Below are 25,926 nucleotides of genomic sequence, written 5' to 3'. Positions count from 1 at the left end.
GACTTTGTTATGCATTGCTTTGTATGTGGTAGTTGAAACTGTGAGAATGTAAGAAATTAACTAAGGATATCAAGTTAAGCTAAGTGAAAGTGTGAATCACTCAGTCTGAAGATACAGAAAAGATAAAGGCTAAAGTTCAAAAAATACTGGCAAGATAAGATGGATGATTGAATCACCACATCATTCAGAGGTAAAAATATATTCATCATACACACTCATTTTCTAAAACATTTTATTTTGTGTATCTCCCTTTCTACACTTCTGAGAATAGTACTATAAAAAACTCACATACACAGCCCTCTGAGCTTTCTTATGATCTGAGCTCAAACTTCATGTGGTGTCTCTTAGTCAGAAAAATAGAGACTTATTTTCTGCCAAGTGGATTATAGTTGACAAATCCATGGATAATTTTTCTGACAACTTTCTTTGGTTATCTTGGTAGAAGATACCCAAGCACATTTCATACTCCGGGTCTCTCGTTCATTTGAAAACCTACAGAAATAAAGCAGATTGTTTTCTTTACATCAGCCATGAGTATATGCATATGGCCAGAGGCTTACAAGGACTTCAGAAAATGTTTTCTATATTTTTTTAATAAAGAATAAACTCATTAAAACTATTTAAATGCACAACAATATGATAGGCAAAGCAATTCTTCTCACTTTATGTTTTATTTCTCAAACGTCTCTCCAGAGAAGTTAATAGTTCATTTTTGTTGTTTAGTCTCTTAGTCGTGTCTGACTCTTTGTGACCATATAGACCATAACCTGCCAGACTCCTCTGTCCATGGATTCTTCAGGCAAGAATACTGCAGTAGGTTGCCATTTCATTCTCCAGGGGATCTTCCTAACCCAGGGATTGAACCTGCATCTCTTGCATTGGCAGGCCAATTCTTTACCACTGAGCCACCAAGGAAGCCCTAATAGTGCATTAAAGAGAGCTAAAATATCACCTCTGACTTTTTTTTAGTCCACTCTGAGCAGTGTGTGGGATCCTAGTTCCCCGTGATAGGAGATGGGTTTGAATCCATGTCCCCTGCATTGGGAATGCAGAGTCTTAACCACTAGAACGTCAGGGAAGTCCCTCAGCTCTGAAATTTTTATTGCTTAAAAATTGATCACTGTAAGAAGTGAGCAGAAAGTTATGCTCTGTAAAACAAACATGTGCACTCATAAAAGAATTTATACCTGCTAATTTACCTTTTATATAAAAAGGTAAAATCAGGCAACAGTGCAATCCTGTTTAATACATAAGTTTTCTGAGTAGATGGAGGGAGATTTCTTTCTCAACTTTCTGTGTGAACCATTTTATAGAAATATTTATCAAACTGTAGCAGTCAGGAAAATAATACTCATTAGATCACTTCAAAGCCAATGATGTCATATGTCTCTTTCTTGTCACATATAACATGGGATTAAAAACCACAAAAAGAAAAAATGCAAAAGACTTACAGCTGAGTGTCAAAAGTGCTGTTGTCCAACCAGGTCCATAATTTCCCTCCAGGAGGAATCCTCAAACCAACCCAAAATGAATCATGTATATTTTGCCATATGAAAGTCTAAAAAGAATAGGAAATGTATGAATTCAAGTGATTCTTACAGATGCAAGATAAAATACCACAGGAGCACCTTCTATGTGGCTGGCACTGCACTAGAAGCTAGGAATGAACAGGTAAGACATGCTTCATGTTTGCAAATAGATCACAGTGGAGAGGAAATCCATAGTAATGCAATGGGATAAAAGCTAAAGAAAAATTACTAAGTGTCTATCGACAAATGAATGGATAAAGATGTGCCACATATGTACAGTGGAATATTACTCAGCCACAAAAAGAATGAAATTTTATCATGTGTCATACAGAGTGAAGTAAGGCAGAAAGAGAAAAACAAATATCATATGTTAACACACACATATATATAAGGGATCTAAACACAAATTTAAAAAAATCTAAATGTACCTATTTGCAAGGCAGGAATGCAGACATAGAGAAAGCACATGCGGACACAAGACAGGGAGAGTGGGAAAAACTGGGAGATTGGGATATATATATATATATATATATATATATATTACCGTGTGCAAAATAGGTAGCTAATGGGAAGCTGTTGCATAGCACAGGGAGCTCAGCTCAGTGCTGTGATGACCTAAAGGGATATTATGGCAGAGTGGAAGGGAGGTTCAAGAGGGAGGGAATATATGTATACCAATTATACTCCAATATAAAAACATAAACTGAGGCTGCGAAGAAAAAAAGAACTATTATGGACAGTGTTAGTAGACACCAAGGCTGTGGAATCAGGCTGCAGCTACTATTACTACTACACATCTTTGCACAGTTATTCATTCTCTTTATTTCTGTATTTTTCCAGTCACTAAAACTCTGACTGTGATAATAGTCATACCTATCTCAAAGAACTGTTATTGTTTTGTTAATAAGTAATATTAAACACTGTTTAGCACATAATGAATGCTTCTTGCCTAAATAATAGTGATTACTACTAAATACAAGTATTAAACAATAATCTAGAAGCAAGAAAACACACAGGAAGAGTTACAGAAAGAAAACAATCTCTGAGCTGATGGAGCACATATTGTTCAAAAGTTTTTTGTTTTATTTATTTATTTTTAATTGGAGGACAATTGCTTTACAATATTGTGTTGGTTTCTGCTATACATCAACATGAATCACCCATAGGTATACATGTGTCCCCTCCCTCTTTAATCTCCGTCCCACCTCCTATCCTATCCCACCTCTCTAGGTTGTCAAAGAACACCTAATTTGAGCTCCTTCTATTACATATAGAAAATTTCTACTGGACATGGTAATCTATGTGCGTGCATGCTACTCTCTCAATTCCTCCCACCCTCTCCTTTCCCGACTATGTCCACCAATCTGTTCTGTATGTCTGCATCTCCATTGCTGAAAATAGGATCATCAGTACCATCTTTCTAGATTCCATATATATGCATTAATATATGATATTCATTTTTCTCTTTCTGCCTTAACTTTACTTTGTATAACAGGCTCTAGGTTCATCCACCTTATTAGAACCGACTCAAATGTGTTCTATTTACGGCTGAGTAATATTCCATTGTATATACATACCATAACTTCTTTATCCATTCATCTACTGATGGACATCTAGGTTGCTTCCTTATCTTAGCTATTGTAAATAGTGCTGCAACAAACATTGAGGTACATGTGTCTCTTTCAATTATGGTTTTCTCAGCATATATGCCCAGTAGTGGGATTGTTGGGTTATATGGTAGTTTTATTCCTATTTTTTTAAAGTAATCTTCATACTGTTCTCCACAGTGGCAGTATTAATTGACATTTCCACCAACAGCGAAAGAGCATTCTCTTTTCTCTACACCCTCTCCAACATTTATTGTTTATAGAGATTTTGATGATGGCCATTCTGACCCTTGTGAGTTGATACCTTATTGTAGTTTTGATTTGCATTTCTCTAATGATGAGCGATGCTGAGCACCTCTTCATGTGTTTATTAGCCATCTGTATGTCTTTGGAGAAATGTCTGATTAGGTCCTCTGCCCATTTTTCTCTTTGGGCTGTTTGTTTTCCTGATATTGAGCTGCATGAGCTGCTTATATATCCTGGAGATTAATCCTTTGTCACTTTTTTCCTTTGCTATTATTTTCTCCTATTCTGAGGGTTGTCTTTTAATCTTGTTTCTTTTGCTGTGCAAAAGCTTTTAAGTTTAATTAAGTCCCATTTGTTTATTTTTGTTTTTATGTCCATTACTCTAGGAGGTGGGTAATATCTCCTTTTTGTACAATACCATAACCCCTGATACAAAGTATATGGCTGGCCATAATGTGCTAAGTTGCTGAAGTTTTATCTGACTCTTTGTGACTCTAGCCTGCAAGACTCCTCTGTCCATGGGATTTCCAAGGCAAGAATACTGGAGTGAGTTGCCATCTCCTCCTCTAGGAGGTCTTCCCAGCCCAGGTATCGACCCCATGTCTCTTGTATCTCCTGCATTGGTAGGTAGATTCTTTACCACTGCCCAATTCACATGTATGCCATGCCGTGCTCAGTTGCTTCACATGTACGATTGACCCCTATTACAGGCTTCAGGGGCCAGAGGATAGAATATTATGGGATCAACTATGTCTCTTCAAAATGTATGCATTTGAAGCTCTAACCCCTAGTGCTCCAAAATGTGGCTACCTTTGGAGACACAGCTTTTAGAGAGGTGACTAAGCAGAAATGAGGCTGTTAGGGTAGATCTTAATCCACTCTGATTATTGTCCTTATAAGGAGCGGAAATTTGGACATACAGAGAGACACAGATGCATGCATACAGAGGAAAGACCATGTGAGGACAGAGCAAGCAGGGGGCCATCTAGAAACTAAGGAGCGAGGCCTTGGAAGGAACCACATCTGCCAACACCTCGATCTTGAACTTCTAGCCTTCAGAGCGGTGAGTAAGAAATTTCTGATGCTTAAGCCGCCGAGTCCATGGTACTTTGTTATGTTAGCTCTGACAAACTCATACAACCCCTTTGAGTGCTTGCATGCTAAGTCACTTCAGTTGTGTCTGACTCTTTGTAACCTCATGGACTGTAGCCGCCCAGCTCCTCTATCCATAGGATTCTCCAGGCCAGAATTCTGGAGGGGCTGCCATGCCCTCCTTCGGGAGATCTTCCTGACCCAAGGATCAAACTTGCATGTCCTGCTTCGGCAGGCAGGTTCTTACCACTAGCACCACCTGGAAAGCCTTACAGCCCCTTTATTATTCTGTTGGTGGCTCAGATGGTAAAGAAACTGCTTGCAGTGTGAGAGATCTGGGTTTAATTCCTGGGTAGAAACAGACAATAAATCACTGCATGGAGAAACAGTGCAATGAAGACTTCCCTAAAAACCTTATCTTTTTCCTGCTCATCATCAAATGGAAAAAATGTTGAAATGCAGAAAAGACATGTTTTCTGAGCAACAAGAAACCTAACCCATCACTTAAAAATGAACTGAAACTCCACATTAAAGACCTAGGAGGAACTGTGTGTTCATTTCCAACCACAAAGCTATGTAACTCAGTCTCTTCTTATTAGATGCTTTCTTATTAGCTGCTTTCAAGTTGATACCTTCTTCCCCTTTGTTTTAAGCTGACTTCTAAGAGAAGAAAAAAGTCTCTTTTTAGTTCTTCACCCATTCTGGATTTGGTTCATATTCAAACCAACTTGGACTGGATCTGACAAAAAGTTTTACAGTTTAATATTTGGGGTTACATTGCTTACACTGAAGATAACTTACTTTCCATTTTGATTTTCTTGTTGTTGTAGATTTCTATGAAACTCAGAGGAATTTTTTCTTCCCCATACAAAAGTTTCAACAGCTGCCCTTATATAAGCACTCCAGACTTAACCAGGCTTGTAAAGCCCTGTTTGTCATTGAGTTTTCTAAAACTGAGCCTTTGACATCACTGGTAATTTCAAAATACTAATTCTTATGCTGAGAATCCTTATTTGATGTTTGCCAACTAATATCTATACTGGCCTTATTAAGGTTTAGTGTCCAACCTTTGTGTAAGAAAATTTCAATTTAAATTAAGCCAGAGTTAGAAAAATATTGGCTTTCTTCAACAAAAAACAAAGTTTAATGAGAAGGGCTATACTGTATTTCCTTTCTCTGAACATTATTTTTAATTTCAGCTGCCATGCTGTCTGACTACAAACTTTCTGAGCAATGATGGATTAAATATGGGCGATGAGACTGATGTCATACATTTAAAATGCAATCTGGGAAATGGATCCCTTATAGAGAAGAACTTAGGTATATATTACTAAAAGGATTTCTCCTATCTCTAGCTAAGTGAATGTGAAAGTAAATGTTGCTCAGTCGTGTTTGACTCTTTGCGACCCCATGGGCTATACAGTTCATGGAATTCTCCAGGCCAGAATACTGGAGTGGGTAGCCTTTCCCTTTTCCAGGGGATCTTCCCAACCCAGGGATCGAACCCAGATCTCCCGCATGGCAGGCAGATTCTTTACCAGCTGAGCCACAAAGGAAGAAAACGAAGTTTAAAATAATACTATAGTTTCAAGTATTCATTCAACCAATAATTGTGCAGTTAATATCAATGAGGTTTAATTTTTTTTCACCGAAATTTTCAAATTTGTAGCACAAAGAAGTACTGAAGTTGTGAAGGATGCTATAATCTTAAAATTTTATACCTTACCATATCACTGAAGTCTCGGACCACCATGAGATGTGATTCTTTCATGACACAGTCATTTTTACTTTCATTCCAAGATTTCTTATTTCCATGTTCAGCAACCCAGTAGCATTTCCCCCCATGTAGCTTCCAATCTTTGCTGGGGCATGATGTATAAACAGTGGAAGAATTGAAAGGAACTGGAAAGAAAAAGGATAAGAAATTAAAAGAAACATGAGAATGCACCCCTAATATTGTATAATAATTAAAGCCTCTCAAAATTTGTTAAATCAGGGCCTAAGCTGTGGTCATGTATGGATGTGAGAGTTGGACTGTGAAGAAGGCTGAATGCCAAAGAATTGATGCTTTTGAACTGTGGTGTTGGAGAAGACCCTTGAGAGTCCCTTGGACTGCAAGGAGATCCAACCAGTCCATTCTGAAGGAGATCAACCCTGGGATTTCTTTGAAAGGAATGATGCTAACGCTGAAGCTCCAGTACTTTGGCCACCTCATGCAAAGAGTTGACTCATTGGAAAAGACTTTGATGCTGGGAGGCATTGGGGGCAGGAGGAGAAGGAGACGACCCAGGATGAGATGGCTGGATGGCATCACGGACTCGATGGAGGTGAGTCTGAGTGAACTCTGGGAGATGGTGATGGACAGGGAGGCCTGGTGTGCTGCGATTCATGGGGTCCCAAAGAGTTGGACACGACTGAGCAACTGAACTGAACTGAACTGAACTGAACTGAAGCGAAGCTTTCTTTAACAAAAGTATGGGCTTTTCTCAGGATGGATTTAGAAGAAAATAAAACCTAACAGAATTTCAATCGTGTATTTATTTCTTTCTCTCTTTTCTTCTTTCTCCCATTTAATTTATTCTCTTTAAAATATGTTATGTTTTCCATAAACTAGGCAATGCACAGACACTAGGATAAAGTGATCAGCATCCAAACTTCAGGAAGATAAAAATTTTGGAGGAAAACTAGAAATTAGAGATTTCAACTAGTGATCCATCAAAAAACCAGACATTTTGAGAATTATATATCACTATAATTTTGAGAATTATAAAATCATGAGAAGAATTTTCATTGGGCAAAATTTGTATGATAGGTGGTCTCTAAAACTCAGGTAGATTGATCTTTCTATGTATAAAAGGGTCTGGACAGAATTTAAAGCAATTTTATTCAATACCATGTTATCACCTCTATCAAGGGTAGGAGGACTATTATGTGCTTTTGTATTGGGAATAATGTCCCAGAAAATTTGCTATCATAGTCTCAATAGTTTAAAAAAATTAAAGTTTTTGGAAAGAGGTTGAGGAGACTTTGAAAAATTAAAATCCATTTTAAAGTTTTAATGATTTCCCGGAAGTCAAAATCACTCTATAACATGGACTGGTAAGTCTTAATATTAACATTATATATGCAGGTTCAAAAAAAGAAAGGAATATAGTTTTTCAATATAGAATACAAACTTAACAGATTTAGTTCAGTTCAGCACAGTTCAGTGCAGTTGCTCAGTTGTGTCTGACTCTTTGTGACCCCAGGAATCACAGCATGCCAGGCCTCCCTGTACATCACCAACTCCCGGAGTTCATTCAGACTCACATCCTTCGAGTCAGTGATGCCACCAGCCATCTCATTCTCCATTGCCCCCTTCTCTTCCTGCTCCGAATTCCTCCCAGCATCAGAGTCTTTTCCAATGAGTCAACTCTTCACATGAGGTGGCCAAAGTACTGGAATTTCAGCTTCAGCATCATTCCTTGCAAAGAAATCCCAGGGCTGATCTCCTTCAGAATAAGCTGGTTGGATCTCCTTGTAGTCCAAGGGACTCTTAAAAGTCTTCTCCAACACCACAGTTCAAAAGCATCAATTCTTCGGTGCTCAGCCTTCTTCACAGTGCAACTCTCACATCCATATATGACCACTGGAAAAAACCATAGCCTTGACTAGATGGACATTTGTTGGCAAAGTAAGTCTCTGCTTTTCAATATGCTATCTAGGTTGGTCATAACTTTTCTTCCAAGGAGTAAGTTTCTTTTAATTTCATGGCTGCAATCACCATCTGCAGTGATTTTGGAGCCCCCGAAAATAAAGTCTGACACTGTTTCCACTGTTTGCGCATCTATTTCTTATGAAGTGATGGGACCAGATGCCATGATCTTAATTTTCTGAATGTTGAGCTTTAAGCTAACTTTTTCACTCTCCACTTTAAATTAATAAAGAAAACAGAAAGAAAAATAAAACAGAAAATCTAAATAATTGAGTGTTTTCTTGACTTTTAAAAGTATATAAATACATTCATATGTGAAAGATAAAAACTTGCATAAAGTGATCATTTATAATATTTTTCATTTCAGTTCAGTCGCTCAGTTGTGTCCGACTCTTTGCGACCGCATGAATCGCAGCACGCCAGGCCTCCCTGTCCATCACCAACTCCCGAAGTTCACTCAAACTCACGTCCATCGAGTCAGTGATGCCATCCAGCCATCTCATCCTGGGTCGTCCCCTTCTCTTCCTGCCCCCAATCCCTCCCAGCATCAGAAGTTTATCCAATGAGTCAACTCTTCTCATGAGGTGGCCAAAGTATTGGAGTTTCAGCTTTAGCATCATTCCTTTCAAAGAAATCCCAGGGTTGATCTCCTTCAGAATGGACAGGTTGGATCTCCTTGCAGTCCAAGGGACTCCAAGAGTCTTCCTCAACACCACAGTTCAAAAGCATCAATTCTTCAGTGCTCAGCCTTCTTCACAGTCCAACTCTCACATCCATACATGACCACAGGAAAAACCATAGCCTTGACTAGATGGACCTTAGTTGGCAAAGTAATGTCTCTGCTTTTGAATACACTATCTAGGTTGATCAAAACTTTTCTTCCAAGAAGTAAGCGTCTTTTAATTTCATGGCTGCAGTCACCATCTGCAGTGATTCTGGAGCCCCCAAAAATAAAGTCTGACACTGTTTCTACTGTTTCCCCATCTATTTCCCATGAAGTGATGGTACTGGATGCCATGATCTTTGTTTTCTGAATGTTGAGCTTTAGGCCAACTTTTTCGCTCTCCTCTTTACTTATATCAAGAGGCTTTGAATCATTTAGTACCATTGAAAATTCACCCATTCCAGTCCATTTTAGTTCACTGATTCCTAGAATGTCGACGTTCACTCTTGCCATCTCTTGTTTGAACACTTCCAATTTGCCTTGATTCATGGACCTGACATTCCAGGTTCCTATGCAATATTGCTCTTTACAGCATCAGACCTTGGTTCTATCACCAATCACATCCACAGCTGGCTATTGTTTTTGCTTTGGTTCCATCCCTTCATTCTTTCTAGAGTTATTTCTCCACTGATCTCCAGTAGCATATTGGGCACCTACTGACCTGGGGAGTTCCTCATTCAGTATCCTATCATTTTGCCTTTTCGTACTGTTCATGGGGTTCTCAAGGCAAGAATATTGAAGTGGTTTGCCATTCCCTTCTCTAGTGGACCACATTCTATCAGACATCTCCACCATGACCAGCCTGTCTTGAGTTGCCCCGCAGGCATGACTTGGTTTCATTGAGTTAGACAAGGCTGTGGTCCCAGTGTGATTAGATTGACTAGTGTTCTGTGAGTATGGTTTCAGTGTGTCTGCCCTCTGATGCCCTCTTGCAACACCTACCATCTTACTTGGGTTTCTCATTCCTTGGGCATGGGGTATTGCTTCACGGTTGCCCCAGCAAAGCGCAGCTGCTGCTTCTTACCTTGGATAAGGGGTATCTCCTCACCACCGCCAGATGACCATTATATCTACTACTGTGGGCAGGAATCCCTCAGAAGAAATGGAGTAGCCACCATGGTCAACAAAAGATTCTGAAATACAGTACCTGGATGCAATCTCAAAAACGACGGAATGATCTCTGTTCGTCTCCAAGGCAAACAATTCAATGTCACGGTAATCCAAGTCTATGCCCCAACCACTAATGCTGAAGAAGCTGAAGTTCAATGGTTCTATGAAGACCTACAAGACCTTTTAGAACTAACACTCCCCAAAATATGTTCTTTTCATTATAGGGGACTGGAATGCAAAAGTAGGAAGCCAAGAAACACCTGGAGTAACAGGCAAATTTGGCCTTGGAATTCAGAATGAAGTAGGGCAAAGACTAATAGAGTTTTGCCAAGAAAATGCACTGGTCATGCAAACACCCTCTTCCAACAACACAAGAGAAGACTCTACACATGGACATCACCAGATGGTCAACACTGAAATCAGATTGATTATATTCTTTGCAGCCAAAGATGGAGAAGCCCTATACAGTCAACAAAAACAAGACCAGAAACTGACTGTGGCTCAGATCATGAACTCCTTATTACCAAATTCAGACTGAAATTGAAGAAAGCAGGGAAAACCGCTAGACCACTCAGGTATGACCTAAATCAAATCCATTATGATTATACAGTGGAAGTGAGAAATAGATTTAAGGGCCTAGATCTGATATATAGAGTGCCTGATGAACTATGGAGTGAAGTTCATGACATTGTACAGGAGACAGGGATCAAGACCACCCCATGGAAAAGAAATGCAAAAAAGCAAAATGGCTGTCTGGGGAGGCCTTACAAATAGCTGCAAAGAGAAGATAAGTGAAAAGCCAAGGAGAAAAGGAAAGATATAAACATTTGAATGCAGAGTTCCAAAGAATAACAAGAAGAGGTAAGGACATTTTTCAGTCATCAGTACAAAGAAATAGAGGAAAACAACAGAATGGGAAAGACTAGAGATCTCTTCAAGAAAATGAGAGATAGCAAGGGAACATTTCATGCAAAGATGGGCTCAATAAAGGACAGAAATGGTCTGGACCTAACAGAAGAAGAAGATATTAAGAAGAGGTGGCAAGAATACATAGAAGAACTGTACAAAAAAGATCTTCACAACACAGATGATCAAAATGGTGTGATCACTCACATAGAGCCAGACATCCTGAAATGTGAGGTCAAGTGGGCCTTAGAAAGCATCACTACGAACAAAGTTAGTGGAGGTGATGGAATTCCAGTTGAGCTGTTTCAAATCCTGAAAGATGATGCTGTGAAAGTGCTGCACTCAATATGCCAGCAAATTTGGACAACTCAGCAGTGGCGACAGGACTGGAAAAGGTCAGTTTTCATTCCAATCCCAAAGAAAGGCAATGTCAAAGAATGCTCAAACTACCGCACAATTGCACTCATCACACATGCTAGTAATGTAATGCTCAAAATTCTCCAAGCCAGGCTTCAGCAATATGTGAATCATGAACTTCCTGATGTTCAAGCTGGTTTTAGAAAAGGCAGAGGAACCAGAGATCAAATTGTCAACATCCCCTGGATCATCGAAAAAGCAAGAGAGTTCCAAAAAAGCATCTGCTTTATTGGCTATGCCAAAGCCTTTGACTGTGTGGATCACAATAAACTGTGGAAAATTCTGAAAGAGATGGGAATACAGACCACCTGACCTGCCTCTTGAGAAATCTATATGCAGGCCAGGAAGCAACTGTTAGAACTGGACATGGAACAACAGACTGGTTCCAAATAGGAAAAGGAGTACATCAAGGCTGTATATTGTCACCCTGCTTATTTAACTTCTATGCAGAGTACATCATGAGAAATGCTGGACTGGAAGATACACAAGCTGGAATCAAGTTTGCTGGGAGAAATATCAATAACCTCAGATATGCAGATGACACTACTCTTATGGCAGAAAGTGAAGAGGAGCTAAAAAGCCTCTTGATGAAAGTGAAACAGGAGAGTGAAAAAGTTGGCTTAAAGCTCAGCATTCAGAAATTGAAACTCATGGCATTCGGTCCAATCACTTCATGGGAAATAGATGGGAAACAGTGGAAACAGTGGCAGACTTTATTTTTGGGGGAGGCTCCAAAATCACTGCAGATGGTGACTGCAGCCATGAAATTAAAAGATACTTACTCCTTGGAAGAAAAGGTATGACCAACTTAGTTAGTATATTCAAAAGCAGAGACATTACTTTGCCAACTAAGGTCCGTCTAGTCAAGGCTATGGTTTTTCCTGTGGTCATGTATGGATGTGAGAGTCGGACTGTGAAGAAGGCTGAGCACTGAAGAATTGATGCTTTTGAACTGTGGTATCGGGGAAGACTCTTGAGAGTCCCTTGGACTGCAAGGAGATCCAACCTGTCCATTCTGAAGGAGATCAACCGTGGGATGTCTTTGGAAGGACTGATGCTAAAGCTGAAACTCCAGTACTTTGGCCACCTCATGTGAAGTGTTGACTCATTGGAAAAAACTCTGATGCTGGGAGGGATTGGGGGCAGGAGGAGAAGGGGACGACAGAGGATGAGATGGCTGGATGGCATCACGGACTTGATGGACGTGAGTCTGAGTGAACTCCGGGAGTTGGTGATGGACAGGGAGGCCTGGTATGCTGCGATTCATGGGGTCACAAAGAGTCGGACACGACTGAGTGACTGAACTGAACTGAACTGAACCATTAAACAACTGACAAAAACTATGTGGTGTTGATCATGAATTTTAGGAAAGGAAATATTTTGACCAGCATTCTACACCTGCACATGTCCCAGTAGAATTAAAAATACTAATAAAATGCAACAATTTCAACATAGTACCTTTAAATTCATTTAAAACACAGAGAAGTTTATTTTTCTCATTTGTCTTCAATCTTTAAATACTTTTGTCAAGGACTGTAATAGGCCCATGAAAAACAATGGCCTAAACCATCCCTCTGTACAGGTAGAGGAATTTCCCCTTTATTCAGATATACCCGAGTAAAATACATGCTACTGTCCACACTTGCTTTTTCAGGAATTCAGTTCAGTTCAGTTCAGTCATTCAGTCATGTCTGACTTTGCAATCCCATGGACTGCAACACACTAGGCTTGCCTGTCCATTACCAACACCTAGAGTTGACTCAAACTCATGTCCATTGAATTGGTGATGTCGTCCAACCATCTTATCCTCTATTGTCCCCTTCTTCTCCTGCCTTCAATCTTTCCCAGCATCAGAGTTTTTTTCCAGTGAGTCAGTTCTTCACATCAGGTGGGCAAAATATTGGAGTTTCAGCTTCAGTATTAGTCCTTTCAATGAATATTCAGAACTGATTTCCTTTAGGATAGACTGGTTGGATCTTGCAGTCCAAGGGACTCTCAAGAGTCTTCTCCAACACCACACTTCAAAAGCATCAATTCTTTGGCGCTTAGCTTTCTTTATGGTCCAACTCTCACATCCATACATGACTACTGGAAAAACAATAGCTTTGACTAGATGGATCTTTGATGGCAAAGTAATGTCTCCGCTTTTTAATACACTCTCTAGATTGGCCATTACGTTTCTTCCAAGGAGCAAGCGTCTGTTAATTTCAGGCCTGCAGTCACCCTATACAGTGATTTTGGAGACCGAAATAATAAAGTCTGTCACTGTTTCCATTGTTTCCCCATCTATTTGCCATGAAGTGATGGCACGGGATGCCATGACGTTAGTTTTCTGAACGTTGAGCTTTAAGCCAACTTTTTCACTCTCCTCTTTCACTTTTATCAAGAGGCTCTTTAGTTCTTCTTCACTTTCTACTATAAGGGTGGTGTCATCTGCATATCTGAGGCTATTGATATTTCTCCCGGCAATCTTGATTCCAACTTGTGCTTCATCCAGCCTGGCATTTCTCATGATGCACTCGGCATATAAGTTAAATAAGCAGGGTGACGGTATACAGCCTTGACATACTCCTTTCCCGATTTGGAACCAGTCTGTTGTTTCAACAGAAAATTGGATTAAAGATTTAGTGCACATGGCCCTGCCAATCAGAACAATACCCAGTTTCCCCCTCAGTCAGTCTCTCCCATCAGGAAGCTTCCAGAAGCCTCTTATCCTTCTCCATTAGAGGACAGACAGAATGAAAACCACAATCACAGAAAAGTAACCCATCTGATCATATGGACCTCAGCTTTGTCTAACTCAGTGAAACTATGAGCCATGCTGTGTAGGGCCACCCAGCACGGATGGGTGATAGTGGAGAGTCCTGACAAAATGTGGTCCACTGGAGAAAGGAATGGCAGACCACTTCAGTATTCTTGCCTTGAGAGTCTCATGAACAGTATGAAAAGGCAAAAGATAGGACACCGAAAGATGAACTCCCCTGGTCGGTAGGTGCCCAATATGCTACTGGAGATCAGTGGACAAATAACTCCAGACAGTATGAAGAGACAGAGCCAAAGCAAAAACAACACCCAGTTGTAGATGTGACTGGTGATAGAAGCAAGGTCTGATGCTGTAAAGAGCAATATTGCATAGGATCCTGGAATGTTAGGTCCATGAATCAAGGCAAATTGAAAGTGATCAAACAGGAGATGGCAAGAGTGAACATCGACATTTCAGGAATCAGCAAACTAAAATGGACTGGAATGGGTGACTTTAACTCAGATGACCATTATGTCTACTACTGTGGGCAAGAATCCCTTACAAGAAATGGAGTAGCCATCACAGTCAACTCAGGAATTAGGCAATATAAAATAACATTACCTATTGAGCTACTTGCTTCAGATTTACCTTGCTCAGTACAATATTTCTTCTTTGGTTCATTATCCACTTCAGTTTGTCTTGCAGATTTGAACTGAATAACTAGTGAAAGAAGACACATCTTTTCATAATTAAATATAAAGCAGAAAACGGTCAGGTTGTAGTGACTCAGTGAAGTTGATTAATGTGGAAACTCCAGAGCAATTAAAGTGATTAAAATTTATGGGAAAAAAATTCCTTTTTCCAAGATTGGACCTTCTTTTGCACATAGTCCTGTTAATTTTATTAATATCAAATTTAGGGAAATTGGTAAAATATGATCTGGGACCAGAAGGAAACTCACTTGATTTTTTCTGGAGTTTTCATATTTATTTTAATAAACACAAAATAACCAGCTTTGAATGTAAGCTTCATTTGGAGAATTTGTGTTTGGTAAGTTCCTATTAACTGTACCAGGTGTCACCTGATTCATGGAAAGAGCTTTATGTGTTTTGATTTCAGTTCATGATTCTGTTCCTTTTGAGGTTGTCCATTTAAAGTCTACAAATGGAAGGACAGGGTGAGCCCAGAGTATTTTTCTACCATGAGGAAGACATTTGTCTTTCTGATGGCCATTTCACTGAAATTACTTTGGGTTATTTATAATCTCACAATAGTGTGTATTAAACAGTTAAGTCTTTAAAATCTATTGTAGTAACAAATCTGTTACTAACAAACTACTGTTTTGATAACAAGCAAATTGATTAGCCTATACCAAAAAGAAACATAGCAGAGAGGGTACTTTTTTTTTTTTTTTTTTTAATGGTCATGCCCCATGGCATGTGGGATCATAGTTCTCTGACCAGGGATCAAACCTGCACCCTCTACAGTGGAAATGCAGAGTCGTTTTAACCATTGGACTGCCAGGGAAGTCCCAGCAGAGGTGTTGAATGTTAAGTATTTTTTGCTTCATTCCCTCAATGCTAAAGTCCCAATTTGGCCACTGCCTAGTTATATTAAACTAGTCAAACCACTTATCAGTCTGGGCTGTAGACAGTTCACCTCAACTGGAGGCTTGACCTTGTTGATTTCTAGGGCCCTATCCAGTTCTAGAATTCTGATTCTGCCCCTTGACCTCTAGTAACAAATGACATGCATAATTACTAATATCCTTCACAAGGACAATACAGGCAGATACTGCCTTGATCTGTTCTAGGGTTTGGTTCAATCTGGAAACCTGAATTCCTTAGAGTATACATCATCTGGAAGTTTTTCTCCAAGCATTTGCTTAATGAACTATTAAAATAATTGCCATATAAAGTTGGACTATATTTCACTACATCCATGGCATATGAGTATAATTTTAAAGTGCCTGATTGAATTGATTGGTTTTAGACAAAATTTTCACCCATGGATGCAAGATTGAGGATGCCCCTGAGTAGTTAATGGGGCTTCCTTTGTGGCTCAGCTGGTAAAGAATCCACTTGCAATGCAGGAGGCCCTGTTCAATTCCTGGGTTGGGAAGATCCCCTGAGGGAGGGAAAGGCTACCCACTCCAGTATTCTGGCCTGGAGAATTCCACAGACTGTATAGTCTATGGGGTAACAAAGAGCTGAACACGACTGAGTGACTTTCACTTCACTTTCAGGATGCCATGATTTTAGTAAGCTTGAATAAGATCTTGAATAAACTTAAACAGAAATATGCTTCATAGTTTAGTTTGCTTTCCAGAACATGGTTCAGAAAAGCTGATTTTGATCATAAAATATAAACCTAGCATCCTTCATATATCAATGAAATGAATCCATAATATATGTAATATCACATGATGAAGTTCTATGGAAAATCTCTAATTTTATTTGTGTATCAAATTTCTTTCTTTTTGTGAAATTGTACTGAATTGTGTAGAAACCACTTTAACAGCAAACACAATTACAACAGGTCATGATAAAATAATACTTTGGGGTAAATAAAGGTTATTGGTAATTACTTACCAAGCATGCTCAGCACAATTGCTATTACAAGAAGAATGACAATCATTGCACATCCAACTTTCAGGAAAATTCCATGGTGGTGAGAATCTATAAAATTGGATAAATTTCACTAGTAAGCCCAGTAAGTACTTCCTTAGGTGGTAAGGAAGGGCTGAATAAACTTTGTCAGTTATGCTCTTGAGGTACTTGCCTTTGAAATATGCAGACCTAACTTCCTCTTACATACAAATTTGGTCCCCTGATTTGTGAAGAAGGCGGAATTTATAAAACTGAATGAATATATTTTTTCCTTTTGATTCACAATTCATAATCTTAAATTATGATCTACTCTGCATCCCTAAGTTTTTATATAAGACTGAAATTCTCAAGATTCTCTAATAAACATACTGACAGCCCTCACTCATTTGGGTCAATCCATTCTTTTATGAAAAACGCAGAGGAACCAGAGATCAAATTGTCAACATCCACTGGATCATCGAAAAAGCAAGAGAGTTCCAGAAAAACATGTATTTCTGCTTTATTGACTATGCCAAGGCCTTTGACTGTGTGGATCACAATCAACTGTGGAAAATTCTGAAAGAGATGGGAATACCAGACCACCTGACCTGCCTCTTGAGAAACTTATATGCAGGTCAGGAAGCAACAGTTAGAACTGGACATGGAACAACAGACTGGTTCCAAATAGGAAAAGGAGTACATCAAGGCTGTATGTTGTATATTGTCACCCTGCTTATTTAACTTCTATGCAGAGTACATCACGAGAAATGCTGGACTGGAAGAAACACAAGCTGGAATCAAGATTGCTGGGAAAGATATCAATAACCTCAGATATGCAGATGACACCACCCTTATGGCAGAAAGTGAAGAGGAACTAAAAAGCCACTTGATGAAAGTGAAAGAGGAGAGTGAAAAAGTTGGCTTAAAGTTCAGCATTCAGAAAACGAAGATCATGGCATCCAGTCCCTTCACTTCATGGGAAATAGATGGGGAAACAGTGGAAACAGTGGCAGACTTTATTTTTTTGAGCTCCAAAATCACTGCGGATGGTGACTGCAGACATGAAATTAACAGACGCTTACTCCTTGGAAGAAAAGTTATGACCGGCTTAGATAGCATATTGAAAAGCAGAGACATTACTTTACCAACAAAAGTCCATCTTGTCAAGGCTATGGTTTTTCCTGTGGTCATGTATGGATGCGAGAGTTGGACTGTGAAGAACGCTGAGCACCGAAGACTTGATGCTCTTGAACTGTGGTGTTGGAGAAGACTCTTGAGAGTCCCTTGGACTGCAAGGAGATCCAACCAGTTCATCCTGAAGGAGATCAACCGTGGGATGTCTTTGGAAGTAATGATGCTAAAGCTGAAACTCCAGTCCTTTGGCCACCTCATGAGAAGAGTTGACTCATTGGAAAAGACTTTGATGCTGGGAGAGATTGGGGGCAGGGGGAGAAGGGGACGACAGAGGATGAGATGGCTGGATGGCATCACGGACTCGATGGACATGAGTCTGAGTGAACTCCGGGAGTTGGTGATGGACAGGGAGGCCTGGCGTGCCGCCCTGTCCATGGGGTCGCAAAGAGTTGGACACGAGTGAGCAACTGAACTTACTGATTCTTTTATGCTTTCTTATACAATAAATCTATTTCCTGTTATATGTAATCGCAGTTTCATAAAATTATACGTTTTAAAATAAAAGTAATTTAGAGATAATCTTGTGCAATATTTGAATGTTAAAATGGGGATTTTAAGTCCACAAAACACAGTACTTGATAGCAGAGTTGAGATCATACCTCAGGTTTCTTGACTACCAGATTAGACCTTTGTTCACTATCCATTCTATCACTTGTAATCAGATAAATAAGTCATAAAAAGAAAATGACATTTTTAGCTCTGGGCTGATTGATGACTAAAACCAAGAGGCTCTTATCCAAAGTAGTTCAGTTTAGTTCAGTTCAGTTCAGTCACTCAGGCATGTCCGACTCTGCAACCCCATGAATGGCAACACGCCAAGCTTCCCAGTCCATTACCAACTGCCAGAGTTCAACCAGACTCACCTCCATCGAGTCAATGATGCCATCCAGCCATCTCATCCTCTGTCGTCCCCTTCTCCTCCTGCCCCCAATTCCTCCCAGCATCAAAGTCTTTTCCAATGAGTCAACTCTTCTCATGAGGTGGCCAAAGGACTGGAGTTTCAGCTTTGGCATCATTACTTCCAAAGACATCCCACGGTTGATCTCCTTCAGGATGGACTGGTTGGATCTCCTTGCAGTCCAAGGGACTCTCAAGAGTCTTCTCCAGCACCACAGTTCAAAAGCATCAATTCTTCAGTGCTCAGCCTTCTTCACAGTCCAACTCTCGCATCCATACATGACCACAGGAAAAACCGTAGCCTTGACTAGGCGGACCTTAGTCGGTAAAGTAATGTCTCTGCTTTTCAATATGCTATCTAAGTCGGTCATAACTTTTCTTCCAAGGAGTAAGCATCTTTTAATTTCATGGCTGCAATCACTATCTGCAGTGATTTTGGAGCCCCAAAAAGTAAAGTCTGACACTGTTTCTACTGTTTCCCCATCTATTTCCCATGAAGTGATGGGACCGGATGCCATGATCTTCGCTTTCTGAATGTTGAGCTTTAAGCCAACTTTTTCACTCTCCTCTTTCACTTTCATCAAGAGGCTTTTTAGTTCCTCTTCACTTTCTGCCATAAGGGTGGTGTCATCTGCATATCTGAGGTTATTGATATTTCTCCCAGCAATCTTGATTCCAACTTGTGTTTCTTCCAGTCCAGCGTTCCTCATGATATACTCTACATATTCTCTTTTAAATTAATTTTTATTGGATTATAGCTGATTTGCACGCTTAGTCACTTAGTTGTGTCTGACCCTTCATGACCCTTTGGACTGTAGCCTGACAGCCTCCTCTGTCCATGGGATTCTCCAGGCAAGAATACTGGAGTGGGTTGCCATTTCCTTCTCCAGGGGATCTTCCCAACCCAAGGATCAAACCCATGTCTCCTGCATTCGTAGGCTGATTCTTTGCCACTGAGCCACCAGAGAAGTCCATTTGATAAATTTGTATGTCAATCCCAATCTCCCAATTTTTCCTTTCCTTCTTTTCCCCTTGGTAACCATAAATTTGTTTACTAAGTCTGTGACTCTGTATCTGTTTTGTAAATGGGTTCATTTATACCATTTTCTTTCTTTCTTTTTTTGACCAGGAAAAAAGTAATGTTCTTTCCATGAACAGACAAAATTAAATCCTGGTATGCAGAATCAAAAATATTGATCTTGTAGCTTGAAGTGAGTTAAAATAACCTCAGGAAAAATCGACCAATTATATGAGATTTGTGGAAAACAGAGGAATAAGAATACAGGTTTCATCCATATTACTTCTCAAACTAAGTTCCATTAGCGCACACAAAATGAAAGCTCCCAGTCTGTCAAGAAAAGAAAGCAGATAAGCCCATATTGAGCAAGTTGTGCTGTGCTGTGTTAAGTCGCTTCAGTCATGTCTAACTCTTTCTGATGCTATGGACTGTAGCCCAGCAGGTTCCTCTGTCTCTGGGATTCTCTAGACAGGAATACTGGAGTGGTTTGCCATGCCCTCCTCTAAATCTGCCTGACCCAGGGACCAAACCCACGTCTCCTACATCTCCTGCATTGGCAGGTAGGTTCTTTATTACTAATACCACCTGGGAAGCCCCATTGAGCAAGTTAGAGAGAGAGCATTTAAACACAGGAAATTTCTTTCAACTGGAGAAAACCATACATAAGATCCACTTGAAAACTGCAAACTTAAAGATATGAAAGAAGAAATGGATTCTTGGGAATAAAAGGAAAGTAAGACATCAGTTTTGCTCCACAAGGACAAGCTTGTGAAGACTTTAGACATTTTATGTAACCTTTACAATGCAAAAATTCTTACCCTAGAGGATATAATATAAATGCAACATGGAATTTTCCCTAAAGCTTCATTTGTATAGAATGTATGTAGAACATACATTGGATTTGAAAAAGCTATTGGTTTTGAGGTGATTTGTGATTAAGGTACAATCTTATCTTTAGCTGTATGCCTATCTACTTGTGCTCCAAAAATATTCTATTACTCAGATAATCATTAATTCTAAACTTCAGGAAATAAGATATTAACACTTTATGTCTTTTTATTTTAGTTTAACATTTTTATCCTACCAACACACAACTTCCAAAAGGCTAGATAACAATGTGAATAATTGCCAGAGATATTTTCCTCAGTGTGAATGAGTTTATTATATTATTTTCAAAGGGCAGATTCGGATGAGTAAAATTATAGAACAGAAAGAGGTTATGAGTATCAGTGTTACCACAGGAATATAATAAATGTCCGCCACAAGAAATATAAGGAATAGAGTTCATGGAAGCCAAAAGCAAAGGTCTACATATTAAGACTAAAGTTACAATTAACTTCACAAACACTTTGTGTCATTAAAATCCTTCACTTTCTCCCTGGCATTCAGTAGATTTTGCTTTGAATCCAGTCTCCTATTTTCAGTAAATCTCCTGGAGAAGGAAGTGGCAACCAAACTCCAGGATTCTTGCCTAGAGAATCCCACGGACAGAGGAGACTGGTGGGCTACAGTCCACAAGGTCACAAAGAGTTGGACACAATGAAGTGACTTAGCACATTTTTAGTAAGACTAATGTAAACACAGGACAGAAACAAGGGAGATTTAAAGTAAAACATTAATTTTAACAGGAGTTCTAGATCCAGCTTACCAGATCTCTGAAGTGAAGATGAATGTTCTGAAGGTGTACGTTTGATATCAGCATAGACTATCTCTTCAGCCATTGCATAAATTAAAAAGAATCCTATATTTTTGCAAACTTCCTATAAATGAGATATATTGAGACAGATAATTTCCTTCCTCTCTCCCAAGTTTGGTAGATTCCCTCAATGAATAAATAAAAACAATGTGCTCAGCCTTATCAATCAAGGCAATAGATTATTGAACACTTGCATGATCTGGAAGAAAACTACTATCCACGCAGTAGTTTCTTGCACTTCAGTTAGTTTTCTGCCCTCAGTTGGAATGATTTTGACCTTTTTTAGTACCAGAAAAGAGATTGCATCACTTTCTTCTATAAACCACTTCCTCTTTTAGGTTAGACATATTTTCAGGCAGAAACCCTTTGACCTTCTAGCATTTTCTCCAAAGTGGAATAGCAACTTGGAAGGATGGACAAGAAAAGGAGGATTTTTTTTTTTTTTTTTAATGAAAGTAGTAGAAAGAATTGACAGAATCCTCATCTTTGAAATGCATTGTAATTACTTAGGCAATACTTTAAAATGCCCTTAAAGCTATTTCTTCTCTTGTACACTTTATAATATTAACAGCAAGCTAAATTGAAGCATAGATTATGCAGAGGATTTCCAAACTGAAAAATAATCTATATGAAATAGAAATAACTCTATGTCAAAATATCTCGAGGTTTTGTCATAAAAGAAAATAAATCTTATTTTTTAAATGAAGTTCACAGATATTTATCACTGAATGCAATGTATTAAGCATAGATTTTAATTTCCCATTTCTTCTGTGCTGTGCTGTGCTCAGTCTCTCAGTTGTGTTCAACTCTTTTGTGAATCCCATGGATTGTAATCTGTCAGGCTCCTCTGTTCATGGGATTTCCCAGGCAAAAATACCAGAGTGGGTTGTTGTTTTCTTCTCCAGGAACCACAAATTTTTTAATTGATTATGTCTAATTCTTGTTATTCCATTGTGGCTGATAGTATTTACATTTTAAACACATTTTCATTCATATTGTATTCTGTAAACAAAAGTTAGAAAAGTTGAATATTATAAGGCTAAATTGTTTTAGTTTCATTTTTTTCAATATTATTTGATTATAAGTTTCCATCTCGGTCTATTGTAAGCTAGATTTGGAACTTTAAAAGCCTGGGCCTAAATCTTGACTTCAAAATGTAACAGCTAAACACCTTTGGACAAATTTATCTTTTCAATGCCAAAGTTCTAATCTATAACAGATATAATGAGAGTACTATTATTGAACATTGCAATGTATAATAAACTATATGATATAGTTTAATAAACTATAAATAAAGTATACAAATATTCCTACTTTTTCTTGTACACCACTGGCTTCCTTTGCCAGTATTTTTCTAACTTCTTCCTTATCCTTTTGTGGTACTTTACTTTTCCTCTACTTACCTCTGAAAGAGGTACCTTTGTGTTTAGAAAAAGAGACTAAAAATAGTAATGCTTAAGGAAGACTGATTATTTAACAATAGCTTGCATGTATCCTTAAGAATTTAGAAAGTCCCTTTTTCTACCAACATTGTTAAAGTGCAGTGAAGAAAAATAAGATGCAACAGCATAATAAAAAAAAAATGAAGGTCTGTAATGGTTAACGTCCAAGACATAGATAATACAGTGGGTTGAGTAATTAACCACATTTTGGGGAGTTGTAAGAAAAGGAAAGTGTGCAAATCAGGAATGTGAGATGGTTACAAAAACAGGAAATACGTTCTAAGATGAAGAGTGAAATTTTACGTTAAAAGAAAAAAATAGAATCTTTAACTTCAAGTACACAAAATGAGATTAAGGTTTAAACAAAAATGAAGGGACCAGTAGTCTCTAACTAGTAATTGATTTAAAATACCTAAGACATCTTTTATTTATCAGCACAGAAATTTGTTCAAAATAGTGAGATTGTTGCTGAACCACAAAAGATGCCGGGATTCTTGGCCTCTGGAGAAGGATTCAATCCGGGTTCAGAGACGAGGCTTGATTGCTCAGAGCTTTTGTGTAATAAAGTCTTATGAAAGTATAAAAAAGATAGAGAAAGCTTCTGACATAGACATCAGAAGGGGGCAGAAAGAGTGCCCCCTCACCAGTGTTAGAAATGGAGTTATATACTTTCAATTAGTTATTACAGTGAATCAAAAGAATGTCTGGAGGTTGTAAAGACCTCACTAGACCCACTCCCATAATTTACATTTTAAGATAACAGGATTTGCCAGAAGGTTTTTTTTTCCCCAGAAACTGTTTTCAAGCAGGAAACATTATTATTATGTAATCCTAAGGAATGTAGAGGGAAAAAAAACTGTTCTTTTTCTCTTCCTTGAGAATTCCAGACCCCTCTCTCCTTGGGGACCCCCAGACTTCTTATCAACCTGCCTAGGAATTGACTCTCAATCAAATAAAAAGATTTTTGTCAACAAATACAACATAAATGTTGTCAGAGAAATGACAATTTTCAGTAATTTGTCTGAATAGGTTTTTATATTGTGAACTTAAAATGTAGTTTGAAAGTTTAGATGGATTGTCACAATTCCCCTGTATTTTAGTGGCACTTTCTGTCAGATGACACATTGTTGTTAAAATATACAGAATCATTCCAATTTATTTTCCTGTGCCTGCCTGGATTTATTTATATGTTGTGAGGTATGCATAAAAAGAGAAAGAGCTCTCCAAATATTTTCTGTTCAGGGAAACATTGGGTGTATTTCCATTAGTAGATCAATTTTCATGAAATATATATAAAGGTTATAATATTTTATAAAATTTTCACAAGTTTAATCTAAAGATATTCTCATAAAGACAGTAAAGTCAATTTGCATTAAATCTGTAAATATATACTGGAGATTGCACTAGCTAAAAATTAACATTTATTAAGATCATCATGTGTTTCAGATATTAGCTCATTTAAACCTCGCATATTGCAACAAATATAAAAAGCTAGGTGACTTATTATCCCTATTTATTGATGAGGAAGCAAAGTAACTTACCTAAAATCATACAGGATAGGAGCTGATCAGAGATCTGAAAGATTATTTGACACCAACACATATAAACTCACTGGGTAAACTCAATGGCTTCTCTTGGAACCAGAAGCTGAGATTCAAAAGAATATCCTCTCCCCAGGGAGCTGAGTTTTTAGTGGGTTAGACAAACCATTTACTTAATATATGAATAAAAAAATTATCCAGCAGAGCAAGCACGAGGTTCTACTGCAGCCTAGCAGTTCATCAGAGAGAAACTTGAAATGAGATGTGAATATCAAAGAAAAAAAAGAATTTAGTTTTAGTAACAAATAAGGCTGATGAACAAATGGACCAGCCGGACAGAAAGGTACCTTAAAGAAGTACCTTCAGTATTTGGAGCAACCCTTGTTACTCCAGGGTTTCAAAGAGCTTCATAAAAATAGAATCGCACAGTTTGTAGTTTTTTTATAAAGTAATTAGCCTCCAATTAAAATGAATAAATTTATATTAAAAAAATAGAATCGCACAGTTTGTAGTCTTTTATTTCAAGCTACTCCGCTCATCAGATTTTCAGTCCTTATTTGTGCTGTCACAGATACAGAGCATCATAGTACCATTGCACCACAACTGATCTGTTTTACAGCTGCTGGACATCTGTGTTGTTTCCAGTTCAGGGCTGTGATGAATAAAACTGCTGTGAATTTTTTTGCACCATTCTTCAAGTGGAGAAGGAAATGGCAACCCACGCCAGTATTCTTGCCTGGAGAATCCCATGGATGGAGGAGCGTGGTGGGCTACAGTCCATGGGGTTGCAAGGAGTCGGACATGACTGAGTAACTTCATTTAGCCTCATATGCATACCACATTTATTTTTGTTAGCAAATAAGTCAAATTTCTGGATCCTGAGCTACCTGCACGTTCAGTTATAGTATATATTGTCAAACCGAGGGTGTCCTCCTCAATTTACACTCCCTTTAGAAGTTTTTCTTCCTTTTTCCAACTAGAACAAATTCTCACTAACACTTGGTATTCTCTTTTTATTCTTGTTCATTTTTTAATTAAAATTTTGATACTGTAGTAGATGTGCAGTCACTTCTTTTAGTTTTCGTGTCATTTCTCTGATGACAATTTTGAGGGTTTGAGAAAGCTGATGTGTCATTTTGATGTCTATTTTTTGTGCAACTCCCTTTCAAGTCTTTTGCCCCCTTAAAAATTTGCATTTTCTTGTCTGTCTTTTTCTTATTGATTTTTCATTTTTTTTTTAAGGTGTAAATCTCAGTCTTTGTTAAGAGAATCTGGGCGGCTATGGAGACAGCTTCATCACTTACACAGACAACTAAAAACTTCCCTTGGCCTTCAATTCCTATTCGTACAGCATCTCAAGGTCAGTCAGAAGTGAGAGTTTTGGGCTTTTTGAAATCATTCTTGGACATGCATACTCTAAATGTGCATGACCTTCCAGATTACTAGGAATAGGTTCAAAGTCCACTTTTCAAAATCCACACA

The 25,926-nt window shown here is 38.5% G+C and overlaps 1 protein-coding gene and 1 long non-coding RNA gene across 3 annotated transcripts; one reads left to right on the top strand and one right to left on the bottom strand.

Annotated features, from left to right (window-relative positions):
* Positions 1-215: 215 nt before the first annotated feature.
* Positions 216-21,714, bottom strand: LOC101121762 (putative C-type lectin-like domain family 1). 2 transcript variants are annotated; one of them, XM_004006886.5, is made up of 6 exons: positions 21,414-21,714; positions 16,660-16,746; positions 14,690-14,788; positions 6,201-6,376; positions 1,452-1,558; positions 216-492 (listed from the first exon to the last, which is right to left on the bottom strand). In XM_004006886.5, exons 1-6 carry the CDS (start codon positions 21,484-21,486, stop codon positions 384-386), a joined length of 651 nt encoding a protein of 216 aa, XP_004006935.1. In that variant the 5' UTR covers positions 21,487-21,714; the 3' UTR covers positions 216-383. The 2 variants fall into 2 exon arrangements, with proteins under 2 accessions (XP_004006935.1, XP_012030819.1); XM_012175429.4 differs by having other exon boundaries at positions 14,717-14,788.
* Positions 1,495-9,138, top strand: LOC132659481 (uncharacterized). The gene is made up of 4 exons (XR_009600003.1): positions 1,495-1,671; positions 3,881-3,970; positions 4,283-4,445; positions 8,536-9,138. It is a non-coding gene; the product is annotated as an uncharacterized LOC132659481 (long non-coding RNA).
* Positions 21,715-25,926: the final 4,212 nt, after the last annotated feature.

Source organism: Ovis aries, chromosome 3 (genome assembly GCF_016772045.2).
Source record: "Ovis aries strain OAR_USU_Benz2616 breed Rambouillet chromosome 3, ARS-UI_Ramb_v3.0, whole genome shotgun sequence".
Classification (NCBI taxonomy): domain Eukaryota; kingdom Metazoa; phylum Chordata; class Mammalia; order Artiodactyla; family Bovidae; genus Ovis; species Ovis aries.
The sequence above is the reverse complement of the archived record's forward strand: the minus strand, read 5'-3'. Positions and strand labels throughout refer to the sequence as shown.

Bases quoted from the DNA above. Each gene is read 5' to 3' on its own strand.
- LOC101121762 (XM_004006886.5), bottom strand. From the start codon at position 21,486: ATGGCTGAAGAGATAGTCTATGCTGATATCAAACGTACACCTTCAGAA. The intron at 14,789-16,659 runs GTAAGTAATTAC...TTCTTTCACTAG, and splicing joins AATTGTGCTGAGCATGCTTG to TTATTCAGTTCAAATCTGCA. The intron at 6,377-14,689 runs GTAATGTTATTT...TTTTCTTTCCAG, and splicing joins TGAAGCAAGTAGCTCAATAG to TTCCTTTCAATTCTTCCACT.